The sequence below is a fragment of the Zootoca vivipara genome, chromosome 8 (assembly GCF_965207765.1).
Source record: "Zootoca vivipara chromosome 8, rZooViv2.hap1.1, whole genome shotgun sequence".
Taxonomy (NCBI): Eukaryota; Metazoa; Chordata; class Lepidosauria; order Squamata; family Lacertidae; genus Zootoca; species Zootoca vivipara.
The window spans coordinates 80,622,423-80,638,510 of NC_142591.1; the positions used below are offsets into that span (position 1 = coordinate 80,622,423).

Here is a 16,088-nt window from a genome sequence, read left to right on the forward strand (position 1 = left end):
AAGTAAAAACTCAAGAGGGTTGCAAAAGAGGGTAAAAACTCAAGAGGGTTGTAAGACGAGAGACCCGAGAGGATGTATGGATTGAGGGGATTCCCAAGGGGCATATAGAAAGGGTTGGAGGGCCACATTTGGCCTCTGGGTCTGAGGATCCCATGCAGAGAGTTCTGGGACAATGGGAGAGCCTTGAAAAGCCATGTTTAGCTCTCAGGCCTGAAGTTTCCCTCCCCTGCTTTAGAATTGCTCTGTCTTAGTGATGAATACAGGATGCTTATCCATTTAAATATTTAGGAGTCTCCTTTTTTCTTTTTGAAAAGAAAATATTTGAAATAAAAAGGTATGGGACAAACAGCCATTTTTTAAAAACAGAAATGTGCAAGCTTTATTCATCTGGATGTAGGTATGGTGCTATAAGTCAATGCCAACCCTTCTTAGCTCATCCGAGCAAAACACAAAAACCAAGCACACAACATAAAGAACAACGAGATGACTGCACAATCAGAGTCCTGGGTGAAGAAGGCATGGAGAGGCACCAGGGAGACGATGGAGCCAAGCATCTCGAACATTCTCTCTGTATGGATTTTCTTTTGCTGTCCCCAGTTGTACCACGTGTTGATGGTGAAGGTCTGAAATGAGATGGACACCAGCGGGAGGAAAAGGATTGAGGAGAAGGCGGTGATAGTTTGGATGTCGAGCCCCAGGCAGAGGAAGAATAGCAGTTGGCACAGCAGGGGCCAAAGGAGGGTAGAGGTGACAGCTGATATGTTCGAAGACAGGGATGGTTGGTGGCTTCTGTGCCAGCTTGGAGAAAGGAGAAGGAGGACACAGTCGGCACTGATGCCCGCAATGAAATGCATGCAACTACACTGGGTGTATAAAAACAAGTAGGCCAGAGAGAGGAACAACTTCTCAAAGGTGTCGCTGGAATGAAAAATGTAATTAATGAAAGCCAGGAAAAAGGAACTGCACAAAAATATAAAGATGCCACAGTTGGCGATGGCGAAGTTCCAAATGTAGGCATTCCAGGAATTCCTCTTGATGTAGAAAAGGAGATAGGAGAAAATGGCGACATTTCCCAAAAGCCCAAACACAAAGATGGAGACTCTGAAACGTGCAAATATACGGTCTTCCAGCACACACATTAGGAAGTCCATGATACGGTTAGACTGGCTATGGATCTGATGCGGAACATTCAAAAATGTAGTGGAGAGGATGGTTGTGATGTCGAAATTGCCTTCTTTGAGATGCATGCCTCTTCCAAGCACAGTCTTGTTAGCTGAAGGAAGAAGGGATTCTTCCTATGGATAGGAACAGGTGTAAAGAATTGAACTTTCAATGTGGCAGTACCTACTGGAACTCCTTGCTCAGTGATATTAGGCAAGCGTCTTCCCTTCACTGCTTTCAACAAGCCAACCCAGATATGGATAGGTAACTGTTGATTTCAAGCCAACTTGCTTTTAACTTCTGACTTTTGTCAATAAATTTAATGTGAGTTTTATATCTTATGGAAACCCATTAAAGGTGGCTTTTTTTACAATTAAAATAGCAATCCCATGCACATGAAGCTGGAATAAAACAAGCCCAGAGTGAGTTAAACTAGTGTTAGAGCTGCTGCTCTGCCTAAACCGGGCAGAGGGAAATAAAATCTTTAAAATAAGGTGGTCAGGTAATGTGACTGAGCTGAATGGGCTTAGGCAGTGACGGAGCTTCATGCTCTGGCACCGGGGGCAGAGAGCAGGTGGGGGGAAAGCTGGTGTGCATTCTGGGGTGGGGGCACCACCCGTGTGGGCGGGGCACCCAGCGTGGCCGGGGGAAGCAGTTGCAATGACACCCTCTGGATCGCCCTGCCCGGGGCGGAGCACCCTTATCGCCCCCTTCTTCCTATGCCCCTGGGCTTAGGATCAAGTCAAAGTCCCCCACCCCAAAATCCTGCTCCTGACACTACCCCAGAGCACCCCTAATGGGGACTTACTTCAATCACCACCACCACCACCACAAGTTTCAGAAAGTTGGGCATCAAAATGTAGGCAATGCCCTGAGTCATTTCAGGCTTCCCTTTCCTTCATTGGCAGAGACAAGGGTGATTCAATCACCAGGTGCAGGGAGGCGTAAGACCTTGGTAAAGTGCTGCCCTTTGCAAGGTCAAAAATTGACACACAAACAAACACCATCCCAAGCCATCTGGGTAAGGGAGGCGCCACTCTTTCAGAAGAGGCTGAAATATATTATAAATGAATTTTCTGTTTGTTTGTTTGTTTGTTTTAAAAATTTCCTTTTTAGGCTCCCTTCAAACTATTGGAGAATTTCAGCACACACATACACGCACATTTCTGAGAATGTTTGGTGAAATGCCTCTGCCTGAACCATGTCACTAAATCAGGCAGAAACCACGCTCTACTCACTTTTCTTGCAAAAAAATTGTACAAAACTGAGGAAACTAGGCCAGCTTTGGTAAGATGGATGAGGCCCCAGAGCATAAGCCAGGGGAGGAACAACATCTCTCCCTCTTTTCTTCCTAGTGAGGAAAGAGAAACGATCATGCTGTACATCTGTTTTGTTCTGTTATATCTACCCATTTATTACTTTACTATTCACTTATTTCAATCTAGCCTTCCCTGCAAGGAACTTGAGAAGATTCACACAGTTTCCCCCCTCCTTGTTTTATCATCACATTTGTCAATAACCCTGTCGGGTAGGGTGGGCTGGGAGAAGAGAATGGGTCTGAGGTCACCCAGTGAGTCCTTTGGCAGAGTAGGGATTAGAACTCAGGTCTCCCAGGCTGTAGTCCAGTGCTCTAACCACGACACCACACTGGCTCCCATATTTGGTTTATGACTCCCTTGACTATGGGATACTCATGCCCTGTGGTTGCCAAACTCCCCCCCCCCCCATTTTCATGGCTCCGCATGAAAGAACCTCCAAAAAACCTTTAAAGGGATCCTACAGTTCTCCAGAACACATCCTGAAAACCACTACTCCAGAATAAGGAAGCAACCTTTGGCATTAGAGGTTCCTCCCTCTGTGTGTAAGTGCTTCCCCCAAACATTTCTATATATTGCATTAGTAATAATCAGCTCTGCTGAAAGACCAACTCCATCAGGCTCCTTCCATTCCAAGATGGATGTAGAAAGGGAGCCTATACATGAATAGGTAACCCAACAAGTTCATTATACAGTGAATATATAAGAACACAAAGGAACCCACCCAACCACAGACCACCAAGAATGGTTTCAGTTAACTGCTGAAAGCTGGAGAAGTCTAATTCACAGTCTTTTCCATCCTGTCTACCAGTTTTGATGTTCTGGTTCCCTTTTGACTTCTCTCTTTGAAGTCTTCCCTCTCTTCTTCTTCCTTTTGTTGCTTCCTTGGTCCTCTCCCAAGCTGCTGCTGCTGCTCCAACTGCCACCAACTGTTTCTCTCCCTTTGACCTTTCCCCACATTCTACACTTTCCCCTACACGTTCTATTCTGTTACCTCTGGGAACAGAATAGGCACTGCATACTTCTGTCCCTATTCCTATAATTTTCAGGAGCATCCTACACGCCAGTAGGGATCCGATAGAGACACATGCCCAACTGGCATGTTCTCTCCCTCCTGGTCGGTCAGGAGCTTTAAAAGCTTTCTCCAGCCCAAACAACAGAGCGACTGATATTTCTGAGAGGCATCAGCACACTTCTGGTGTGGATTCTGCAGAGTATTAGCAGTTCGCTTGACTGACTCAGCAGCACAACATTTTGGCTAAACTATTTTATTTACATATAATGTACTCGGAGCATTCTGACTCTGCTCCTTCCTCTTTCTCATCAGACAGCAAAGAGAAAGAACAAACGAACAAACGTCCTACATCACGGAACACAGTAATACAAACATCCTGTCTCCATCACTTCCCACTATGTGGAATGAAAACATACACCGTCATGTGATAAAACAATCCCTTGAGTGCAGCAAGAATCCTAACATCCTCCCCCAATTCGTGTACTGTGTTATAGTCATCAGTGTAACTGCAACAAACCTTACAGATGTCATACACATAGTATACTCCTGTATAACCTGTTCCACCTTTGGTACTACCTGCAACTTGCCTGGCCTTTGGCCTTACCATCTTGCACTTCTGACTAATTTTGGCGCCATAGTTTCCCTACTATCAAGAAGTTTCACACCTGGCTTTGTAAGCCCCGTTCCTCTCTGAGGAAACAGTATCTATGCTTACAGCCTTTGAGGACAAACCCTGTATCCCTTTCAAGACCTGTGTTGAGCTACTAGCCACAGCTATATCTGCAACAGCTGTGTTAGCAAACTCCTGAGCAAACCTGGTGAGTGATGTCGGTGTGCGTTCATAGCCTGCTGTGTCAGGAGTATGGGCAGGAGTCAGGCTCTGGGGCCTGTAGTGCTTTGCAGGACTGGGGCCTGCCTCAGCTTGTGCTGGAGAAGCAAGGAGTGGCCACCATAGCTGACAAGTCTCCTGTTTCCCCCGGGAAATCCCCGTTTTTCCAGCTGTTCCTAGCTGAAAAAACAGATTTTTTTTGTTTTCCCCGGTTTATTCTGGCGCAGCGGCCATTTTGGAACTGGGCGGAGCATGCTCAGAAGCGACTTTTGATGCTGCTTTGCCCAGTTCCAAAATGGCTGCAGTGCGACTTCTAATGCGGCGGCCATTTTGGAACTGGGCAAAGCAGCATCAAAAGTCACTTCTGAGCACGCTCCGCACAGTTCCAAAATGGCGGCAGCGGTACTTCCGGTCTGCTTCCCAACCTTCGGTTCCTTGACCCTGCAACTGCCTGCTGCTGTACCCTCAGCCCTGCACCATCCAGACCCCATTCCTGCTTCCACACCACCATCTTGCCCCCGGTCCTGACATCCTCAGGCGGGCCTGCTACCTCCCGCCGACCAGACCGTGACAGCTGTATCAGTGGACCTCACACCATCAGACTCAGTATCTGAGCCTTCAGAAATGGGGTAGCTTTGGAAAACACACACATTTCCTCCCGATTTTGCACTGCACTCAACATCCCTAGTGATTGATTTCAGCAAGGCATTAGACAAGGTGCCCCATGATATTCTTGTAAAGAAGCTGATAAAATACGGGCTAGACAATGCTACCATTCAATGGATTTGTAACTGGCTTACTGATCGAACCCAAAGGGTGCTCATCAATGGCTCCTCCTCATCCTGGAGAGTAGTGACTAGTGGGGTGCCACAGGGTTCTGTCTTGGGCCCAGTCTTATTCAATATATTTATCAATGACTTAGATGATGGGCTTGAGGGCATCCTGAGCAAGTTTGCAGATGACACCAAATTGGGAGGGGTGGCTAATTCCCCAGAGGACAGGATCACACTTCAAAATGACGTTAACAGATTAGACAACTGGGCCAAAACAAGCAAAATGAATTTTAACAGGGAGAAATGTAAAGTACTACACTTGGGCAAAATAAAAATAAAAATGAAAGGCACAAATACAGGATGGGTGACACCTGGCTTGAGAGCAGTATATGTGAAAAGGATCTAGGAGTCTTGGTAAACCACAAACTTGACATGAGTCAACAGTGTGATGCAGCAGCTAAAAAAGCCAATGCAATTCTGGGCTGCATCAATAGGAGTATAGCATCTAGATCAAGAGAAGTAATAGTACCACTGTATTCTGCTCTGGTCAGACCTCCCCTGGAGTACTGTGTCTAGTTCTGGGCACCACAGTTCAAGAAGGATACTGACAAGCTGGAACGTGTCCAGAGGAGGGCAACCAAAATGGTCAAAGGCCTGGAAACGATGCCTTATGAGGAACGGCTTAGGGAGCTGGGTATGTTTAGGCTAGAGAAGAGAAGGTTAAGGGGTGATATGATAGCCATGTTCAAATATATAAAAGGATGTCATATAGAAGAGGGTGAAAGGTTGTTTTCTGCTGCTCCAGAGAAGCGGACACAGAGCAATGGATTCAAACTAGAAGAAAGAAGATTCCACCTAAACATTAGGAAGAACTTCCTGATAGTAAGAGCTGTTTGGCAGTGGAATTTGCTGCCAAGGAGTGTGGTGGAGTCTCCTCCTTTGGAGGTCTTTAAGCAGAGGCTTGACAGCCATCCGTCAGGAATGCTTTGATGGTGTTTCCTGCTTGGCAGGGGGTTGGACTGGATGGCCCTTGTGGTCTCTTCCAACTCTATGATTCTATGAGTAAAATCAACATGGTATGAGGCCTCAGGAAGATTCTATGCTTCCTGCCTTATGTCTCCACCCACATGTCAGACCCATCTGTTGGTCCCTTTGCACTTCTTGGGTTTACCTTGTCACAGTCCCTATCAGACCCTTTGTCTGCATCCAAAGAAAGGCCTTGCAAACTATGTTTGGGAACAGCAACCAAAACAGAATCTTACTTTTGACATTATGTGCAGCACACAACTTTGTTATTAACAACACACTCTTTCGACAGAAAAATAAATTTTAAACTTCATGGAGGCATCCTGAGTCAAACCACTGGCACCTCTTAGACTACAGTACCTCGGATTACAGACGCTTCAGGTTACAGACTCCGCTAACCCAAAAATAGTACCTCAGGTTAAGAACTTTGTTTCAGGATGAGAACAGAAGTCGTGCGGCAGCAGCGCAGTGGCAGCAGGAGGCCCCATTAGCTAAAGTGGTACCTCAGGTTAAGAACAGTTTCAGGTTAAGAACGGACCTCCAGAACGAATTAAGTTCTTAACCTGAGGTATCACTGTATATTATTGTCTGTGATAAAGCTCGCCACGATGTGCTCCTTACCAGAGCTATGAGTTCCGACGACTGCTGGACTAATATGCTCCACAATGGCTATCAAGATTATACCTCAATGCAAGCTTCAAGGAAGAAACCAAGGCGCAAAATGAACACTCAAGCCCTTCAAGATCCCATTGAGTGGAATTGCTTCCAACCGACTCTTAAGGACTATCTGCCTTCAGAATTCCCTGCATCGAGGAACACTGAACCAAGCTAAAAACATCTATTATTGCAGCCTGTGAACAAACTATTGGATACCAAACCAAGAAACACCAGGACTGGTTTGATGAGAATGACAATGAGTGCATGATTGACAAGGAAAGGAAGGCTTTTAAATATGGCAAAGAGATAGAAACTTCGCCACAAAGAAAGAAACCTATGGCAACGCTAAGGCTGAGGTTCAAAGAAGAACCAGAGAACAAGGAAACACCTGGTGGATAAAAGAAAGCTGAAGAGATCCAGCACTTAGCTGACACTCATGATGCACAGAGTTTCTTTAAAGCCACAAAGCCCATCTATGGGCCAATAAATCATGGCATATGCCCCTTACACTCATTTAGCCTTCGGTCTGAGGATCCCCTGCAGAGAGTCCTGGGCCAATGGGAGAGCCTTGAAAAGCCGTGTTTGGGTCTCAGGCCTGAAGTTTCCCTCCCCTGCTTTAGAATTACTCTGCCTTAGTGATGAATATAGAATGCTTATCCATTTAAAGATTTAGGAGTCTTCTTTTCTGCTTTTTGAAAAGAAAATAATCGAAATAAAAAGGTATGGGACAAACAGCCATTTTTTAAAAAACAGAAGTGTGCAAGCTTTATTCATCTGGATGTAGGTTTGGTACTATAAGTCAATGCCAACCCTTCTTAGCTCATTCGTGCAAAGCACAAAAACAAAACATACAGCATGAAGAACAATGAGATGATTGCGCAATCGGAGTTCTGGGTGAAGAAGAGATGGAGAGGCATCAGGGTGACGATGGAGCCAAGCATCTCGAGCATTCTCTCCGTACGGATTTTCTTTTGCTGGCCCGAGTTGTACCATGTGTTGACAATCAAGGTCTGAAAGGAGATGGACACCAGCGGGAGGAAAAGGATCAAGGAGAGGATGACGATGGTTTGCGTGTCGAACCCCAGGCTGAAGAAGAATAGCAGTTGACACAGCAGGGGCCACAGGACAATAGAGATGACAGCCGATATGTTCGAAGACAGGGATGGTTGGTGGCTTCTGTGCCAGCTTGGAGAGAGGAGAAGGAGGACCCAGTCAACACCAATCCCTGCAATGAAATGCATGCAACTACATTGGGTATATAAAAACAAGTAGGCCAGAGAGAGGAACAATTTCTCAAAGGCATTGCTGGGATTCTTAAAAATGTAATTAATGAAAGCCAGGAGAAAGGAACTGCACAAAAATATAAATATGCCACAATTGGCAATGGCGAAGTTCCAGATGTAGGCATTCCAGGAATTCCTCTTGATGTAGAAAAGGAGATAGGAGAAAATGGCAACATTTCCCAAAAGCCCAAACACAAAGATGGAGAGCATGAAATGTGCAAATATACGGTCTTCCAGCACACACATTAGGAAGTCCATGATACAGTGAGACTGGATCTGATGTGGAATATTAAAAAATGTAGTGGAGAGGATGGTTGTGATGTTGGAATCGTCTTCTTTGAGATGCATGCCTCTTCCAAGCGCAGTCTTGTTAGCTGAATCAATAAGGGATTCTTCCTATGGATAAAAGTCACAACAGGAATTGAACTTTCAATGGGGCAGTACCTACTGGAACACCTTGCTCAGTGATATTAGGCAGGCGACTTCCCTTCACTGTTTTCAACAAGCCGACCCAGATATGGAAAGGTAACTATTGATTCCAAGCCATCTTGTTTTTAACTTCTGACTTCTGTCAATAAATTTAATGTAAATTTTATATCTTATGGAAACCCATTAGAGGTTTTTTTTACAATTAAAATAGCAATCCCATGCACAAGAAGCTGGCATAAAGCAAGCCTGGAGTAAGTTTAACTGGTGTTAAGTTAGAATAGATCCAAGCCCTGTTTGGTAGTAGAGCTGCTGCTCTACCTAAACCTTACAGAAGTAAATAAAGTCTTTAAAATGGCCAGGTGATCAGGTAATGTGACTGAGCTGAATGGTCTTAGGATCAAGTCTAAGTCCCCCACCCCAAAGTCATCCCCCTGACACTCCCCCAGAGCACCCCTAATGGGGACTTACTTCAATCACCACCACCACCAGCAGCAGTTTCAGAAACATTGGGCATCAAAATGTAGGCAATGCCCAGAGTCATTTCAGGCTTCCCTTTCCCTCCTTGGCAGAGACAAAGGTGATTCAATCACCAGGTGCAGGGAGGCGTAAGACCTCCATAAAGTGCTGCCTTGTGCAAGGCCAGAAATTGACACACACACCATCCCAAACCAGCTTCCCAAAGTTGGGTAAGGGAAGCGCCACTCTTTGGGAAGAGGCTGAAATATCTTATAAAAGAATTTTCTGTTTGTTTGTTTTTAAAATTTCCTTTTCAGGTTCCCTTCAAACTATCCGAGAATTTCAGCACACGCACACACTTCTGAGAATATTTGGTGAAATGCCTCTGCCTGAACCATGCCACTAAATCAGGCAGAAACCATGCTCTACTCACCTTACTTGCTGAAACTGAAGAAACTAGGCCAGCTTTGGTAAGATGGATGAGGCCCCAGAGCATAAGCCAGGGGAGGAACAACATCTCTCCCTCTTTTCTTCCTAGTGAGGAAAGAGAAACGATCATGCTGTACATCTGTTTTGTTCTGTTATATCTACCCATTTATTAGTTTACTATTCACTTGTTTAAATCTAGCCTTCCCTGCAAGGAACTTGAGAAGATTCACACAGTTCCCCCCTCCTTGTTTTATCATCACATTTGTCAATAACCCTGTCGGGTAGGGTGGGCTGGAGAAGAGAATGGGTCCAACGTCACCAGTGAGTCTCTTGGCAGAGTAGGGATTAGAACTCAGGTCTCCCAGGCTGTAGTCCAGTGCTCTAACCACGACACCACACTGGCTCCCATATTTGGTTTATGACTCCCTTGACTATGGGATACATATGTCCTGTGGTTGCCAAACTCTCCCCCATCCTCCATTTTCACACACATGTCAAGGAACTGCCCAGCTCATTTGCCACAGAGCTTTGGCATGCTGTCTGGAGTCATGGAAAATCAGCATGGTGGGCTTCACATAATGGTCAACAGCTCAAACCAGCCTTGTGATGTAACATTCACAAATGGAGATGTGCATTTAAATGTATGTTTGATGTGGTAGATGAGCTGCATTTCAGGGCAGCTGACCCATCATAATTGGCTCCGCATGAAAGAACCTCCAAAAACCTTTAAAGGGATCCTACAGTTCTCCAGAACACATCCTGAAAACCACTACTCCAGAATAAGGAAGCAACCTTTGGCATTAGAGTTTCCTCTCCCTGTGTGTAAGTGCTTCCCCAAAACATTTCCATATATTGCATCAGTAATAATCAGCTCTGCTGTAAGACCAACTCCATCAGGCTCCTTCCATTCCAAGATGGATGTAGAAAGGGAGCCTATACATGAATAGGTAACCCAACAAGTTCATTATACAGTGAATATATAAAAACACAAAGGAACCCACTCAACCACAAACCACCGAGAATGGTTTCAGTTTCCTGCTGAAAGCTGGAGAAGTCTAATTCACAGTCTTTTCCATCCAGTCTACCAGTTTTGATGTTCTGGCTCCCTTTTGACTACTCTCTTTGAAGTCTTCCCTCTCTTTTTCTTCCTTCTGTTGCTTCCTTGGTCCTCTCCCAAGCTGCTGCTGCTGCTCCAACTGCCACCAACTGTTTCTCTCCCTTTGACCTTTCCCCACATTCTACACTTTCCCCTTTCCAGGCATTCTATTCTGTTGCCTCTGGGAACAGAATAGGCATTGCATACTTCTGCCCCTATTCCTATGAGTTCATGTGTTCCCATATTATCCATTGTACACCCTTTCCCAATAAAATTCCTCCAATAATCTCCAATGACAAGTGTTTTTTTATTGGGTGCCTCAGAGGACCTATGCATTTGCAGGTTCATTTCTGACTCCAGAGATTTTCACATGTTACGTGCACATGGTGCAATCTAGCACATAAACACTTGTGTAGAGACAGCTTGTATCTATGTTTAGTGCAATTTGTGACCTAGTCATCTAACTGGAGCCAGAACTGTAGCTATGGGGTGCGGTGGGGGCTAGCCAGGGGTTGTTGTTTCTTTGCCGTGGGTGAAGCTTCCAGAGGGGCGCCACTGAGGCTCCCAGATCCATTCTCTATATCTATCTATCTATCTATCTATCTATCTATCTATCTATCTATCTCTGCAAATGCAATGTGCCAAACTGGGTTTTTGACCTGGGTGAGTTTTGCCCCTGCTGTAGGTTAGCCATATGTCATTATGGAGCTGTTTAAATAATGGTTTCCATTTAAAATGCAGAAACAAGAGATTCTGCAGATGTTCTATGAATGTCCCGGACACTGTAGAGCATATTCTCTTTCATTGCCCATTGTACAGTACGCTCCGTCAACGCGTGCTCTCCCCTCTTTTGGGTGGTCTGGAACCCCAGCAAGGTGAAAGTGTGGGATTCTGCCTATCTGACGTTGACCAAAGGGTAACGGCGGGGGTAGCCGAGTTTTTGGTAGCAGTCCTCCAAGGAGCAAGTTAACAAGGAAAACCACTGATTCTGAATGTATGTATGTGTATATATATATATATATATATATATATATATATATATATATATGTAGCCAACTGCTGCCTTTTTATATATATTTCAAGGCTTTTATATGTTATTTTCTCTTTTATGGTTTTATTTGCATAATGCCTTATAAAGGTTTGATAAGTAAGTAAAATGCAGATTGAAATGTGTCATGTTGCCAGATCAGTAATCAGCCCTGAAGCGGAGCAGAAGAATTTGCTTCCCATTCCTTCCCATGTGCCATGCCTCTGCTGGCACCAAAGCCCAAATCTTGCCCCGTGAAGAGAATCCTCTGCCACCACAGACTCAGTCAATGAACCATGATGCTTGTAGGAAACCTGTGACACTTTCCCCATAGTAGCCCCTGATAGTTTAAGTAATTTGGCCTATAAGAAGCCAACAGCTACAGGAAAAATGTACCAGTCCTTTAACTAGCCAGATACTCTGTTCATGGGACAAGGCTTTCATTTTGAATATCTAGTCCAGGCTATAAAACTCTGTTGGTAGCTAAGACAATTTGTCTTCTTTGGCTCAGGTGCAGGGCTGCTAACCATGGTTCTGAACCAGCTCCCTGGGCTTTGTACCTTTTTCTGAACTAGCCTTGATTCAGCTTCCGGGCTGCTCTTGAATCCCATATTAGCTTCCACCTTTCTTAGGCCTTCATTTGTCCTTGGCAGTGGGCACTGCAATGCAAAGTGAGTCAGAACAAAATTATGAATGAGAACATGTGGCAGCGTATGGGCCAGAAACAGACTGATCTGGCTAACCCTACTTTCTGGGCTACATTCCAGAGAAGCCATCACCCATCCCACTTAACTCTGCAGTACATCTTTATCAATACACATTGAGGTGTTGGATTCCTACAAAAAGCATTATCATTTGTGTGGTTGGCTTTTTTGGATTGGTTATGGTATGGGTGGTTTGTTGTTGTTGTTGTTTAAAGAATAGATTTTCTGTTCCCAAGGCCATTTCCATTTCATTTGGCATCCTTTATTTCCTAAACCATTCATCCTTAGATTGATGCCCCCCAGGGTGTAGGAGTATTAACATTTAGAAAACTAACAAAAAAAGTGCTTTAAACTGGTCTGAGCCCATGGAATCGAGCCAGATCTGAGCCAAATGAATGAATGAACAATGGACCATTTACCTATTAGCGAAGATTCCTTCGAACAGAAGAAAATAAAAATCCATTGTATGTGGATAACTAGATGTTGGGAAGAAAGCTTATCCACAACATCTGCTTTTCTATGAACTCAACCAAACTTCCTTTTGTTGGGGGGTATTGGTTCGCTTTTGTTCTTATATTTATTATATACGTTGTGGTTTTTATGTTGTAATTTTATGCTGTGAACCACCATGATTACTGTTTGCTCTGATTCAGTGGCAAAACATGGGGAAAATGTCGGGGCAAGAAAAGAAAACCCAAAACAAAACAAAACACTTAGATATGGAGCTTTAATGCCCAGAAATGTGGCACAAAAGGAAGAATGGATGAGCCTCATCTGCAGTTTGAAGCAGCTGGGACCAGACAGAAATTTGTTGTTGTTTAGTCATTTAGCTGTGTCGGACTCTTCGTGACCCCATGGACCAGAGCATGCCAGGCACTCCTGTCTTCCACTGCCTCCCGCAGTTTGGTCAGACTCATGTTGGTAGCTTCGAGAACACTGTCCAACCATCTTGTCCTCTGTCGTACCCTTCTCCTTGTCCCCTCAAGAGTATATAGGATTGGAAAACTCCCACCAAAACACATAGTAGAATCTTATGAATGGCTCAGACCTTTTAAAAAAAGATATAATGTGTCTTCCCAATTAGTCGGATCTAACTTTTAGTAGCAGACCAAATGGCACTCAAAGCAAGGATATACTTCAGTGGTCCCCTCCCCGTCTTCAAATTGTTGTTGTTTAGTCGTTTAGCTGTGTCCAACTCTTCGTGACCCCATGGACCAGAGCATGCCAGGCACTCCTGTCTTCCACTGCCTCCCGCAGTTTGGTCAGACTCATGTTGGTAGCTTCGAGAACACTGTCCAACCATCTTGTCCTCTGTCGTACCCTTCTCCTTGTCCCCTCAAGAGTATATAGGATTGGAAAACTCCCACCAAAACACATAGTAGAATCTTATGAATGGCTCAGACCTTTTAAAAAAAGATATAATGTGTCTTCCCAATTAGTCGGATCTAACTTTTAGTAGCAGACCAAATGGCACTCAAAGCAAGGATATACTTCAGTGGTCCCCTCCCCGTCTTCAAATTGTTGTTGTTTAGTCGTTTAGCTGTGTCCAACTCTTCGTGACCCCATGGACCAGAGCATGCCAGGCACTCCTGTCTTCCACTGCCTCACGCAGTTTGGTCAGACTCATGTTGGTAGCTTCGAGAACACTGTCCAACCATCTTGTCCTCTGTCGTCCCCTTCTCCTTGTCCCCTCAAGAGTATATAGGATTGGAAAACTCCCACCAAAACACATAGTAGAATCTTATGAATGGCTCAGACCTTTTAAAAAAAGATATAATGTGTCTTCCCAATTAGTCGGATCTAACTTTTAGTAGCAGACCAAATGGCACTCAAAGCAAGGATATACTTCAGTGGTCCCCTCCCCGTCTTCAAATTGTTGTTGTTTAGTCGTTTAGCTGTGTCCAACTCTTCGTGACCCCATGGACCAGAGCATGCCAGGCACTCCTGTCTTCCACTGCCTCCCGCAGTTTGGTCAGACTCATGTTGGTAGCTTCGAGAACACTGTCCAACCATCTTGTCCTCTGTTGTCCCCTTCTCGTGCCCTCCATATTTCCCTTAGATTGATGCCCCCTAGGGTATATGAGTATTAACATTTAGAAAACTAACAAAACAAAACAAGTGCTTTAAGCTGGTCGGAGCCCATGGAATCGAGCCAGATCTTTTGTTGGAGAAATAGTCCAGAGTTAATTGTCACCTGCAGTTATTGTCACTGGGGAATCATCCTTGTTGCACCTTCCACATGTGTCTCAGCCCAGGTCCCTTGAGGCTGGCATAAGCGTATTTTCAATCCAGAGACTCAGCAGGATGAGCACAGCTGTTGTTGGGCATGGTGCTGTCCATCAGCATCAGTTACTGCAACATTGTTGTTGTCGTTTAGTCGTTTAGTCGTGTCCGACTCTTCGTGACCCCATGGACCATAGCACGCCAGGCACTCCTGTCTTCCACTGCCTCCCGCAGTTTGGTCAAACTCATGTTCGTAGCTTCGAGAACACTGTCCAACCATCTCGTCCTCTGTTGTCCCCTTCTCCTAGTGCCCTCCATCTTTCCCAACATCAGGGTCTTTTCCAGGGAGTCTTCTCTTCTCATGAGGTGGCCAAAGTATTGGAGCCTCAGCTTCAGGATCTGTCCTTCCAGTGAGCACTCAGGGCTGATTTCCTTCAGAATGGATAGGTTTGATCTTCTTACAGTCCATGGGACTCTCAAGAGTCTCCTCCAGCACCATAATTCAAAAGCATCAATTCTTCGGCGATCAGCCTTCTTTATGGTCCAGCAACATACCCTTTTCTAAATTACTGCAACATACCCTTTTCTAAATTACAGCTGATTTGTGCATTCCTTTATTAACATTCCTTTACCCTGAATGCTGGTGAGATTGTGTTAGGTTTTGCAATGACAAAGTGCACTGAATACTGTATATTCCTGTGTATTAGACTACTTTTTAACCCAGGAAAATCTTCTCAAAAAGTCGGGGGTCGTCTTATACGCCGGGTCGTATTTCTTATATGGCGAGTATATCCCAAACTCTATATTTTAACTGGGAAAGTTGGGGGTCGTCTTATACGCCCAGTCGTCTTATACGCTGGAATATACGGTACCTTATGAATCCTAACTGAATGGTTTTTAAAAATTTTTTTAAAAGTCTTGCAAACTTGTATATATTTCTAAGAAAATTACGCCCCCCCCCATGTTTACTTGATTGTTTTCCATTGATATTATTGTTATTAGAGAAAGTGTTATCATCATTCCACATGGGCATTACCAAGGTAGTATGTGGCAGGGATTCAAAGGAACTGAAAATCATGGCAAACTACACATGCTCCAAATACGTAAGTAATTTTAGACTTTCTCCTAGTATAGTTAAAGCAGAATCCAGAAAGAGTGGGATGCAGCCTAGCCTCTTCTTCTGGGGTTTTCATCATGGGTCTCAGGGACTATTTAAAAGTGAACCAAGGTATCCCTTTGACCACAGGAGAGCCTGTGTTTTCCCCCATAGTCCTTTGTCCTCTTAAAATCCTTGTTGGAAGTTCCCCAGCTCCTACATTTCCCCTTATTTCACTTTTCACAAGGCATCCTTCCTAATTTATCATGCATTTACATTTCAATTAAGGATCCTGGCTGTTTGTAAAAGCCACCCCAGTGAGAAGTGTGAAATAAATTATTGACTTTACCATCATCTGCACAGCCCATTACCACCTCATTTACCCTAATGACACTAAAAAGACTGTCACCCTCTATGCAGTTCATCCTCCTAATAGAAATTCCCCCAGGAGCCCTGTTTATGCAAGTTACATGCATTTGCATATGTTAATTAGGTAATCATAGCCTGGGCCTTCTCACTAGTGCCTTTTAAGTATGATAGATATACAATAGATGGCTTCAAAATGGAA

At 44.5% G+C, this 16,088-nt stretch overlaps 2 protein-coding genes across 2 annotated transcripts; both read right to left on the reverse strand.

Moving 5' to 3' along the window:
* Positions 1 to 350: 350 nt before the first annotated feature.
* Positions 351 to 2,495, reverse strand: LOC148684915 (uncharacterized). The gene is made up of 2 exons (XM_088675027.1): positions 2,400 to 2,495; positions 351 to 1,295 (listed from the first exon to the last, which is right to left on the reverse strand). The coding sequence occupies exons 1-2, from the start codon at positions 2,493 to 2,495 to the stop codon at positions 429 to 431; spliced, it is 963 nt and encodes a 320-aa protein (XP_088531153.1). The 3' UTR covers positions 351 to 428.
* A 5,097-nt stretch (positions 2,496 to 7,592) lies between these two features.
* LOC148684916 (mas-related G protein-coupled receptor member A5-like) lies at positions 7,593 to 9,462 on the reverse strand. The gene is made up of 2 exons (XM_088675028.1): positions 9,388 to 9,462; positions 7,593 to 8,456 (listed from the first exon to the last, which is right to left on the reverse strand). Exons 1-2 carry the CDS (start codon positions 9,460 to 9,462, stop codon positions 7,593 to 7,595), a joined length of 939 nt encoding a protein of 312 aa, XP_088531154.1.
* Positions 9,463 to 16,088: the final 6,626 nt, after the last annotated feature.

Bases quoted from the DNA above. Each gene is read 5' to 3' on its own strand.
- LOC148684915 (XM_088675027.1), bottom strand. From the start codon at position 2,495: ATGTTGTTCCTCCCCTGGCTTATGCTCTGGGGCCTCATCCATCTTACC. The intron at 1,296-2,399 runs GTGAGTAGAGCG...TCCTATCCATAG, and splicing joins ACAATTTTTTTGCAAGAAAA to GAAGAATCCCTTCTTCCTTC.
- LOC148684916 (XM_088675028.1), bottom strand. From the start codon at position 9,462: ATGTTGTTCCTCCCCTGGCTTATGCTCTGGGGCCTCATCCATCTTACC. The intron at 8,457-9,387 runs GCAAGTAAGGTG...TTTTATCCATAG, and splicing joins GCCTAGTTTCTTCAGTTTCA to GAAGAATCCCTTATTGATTC.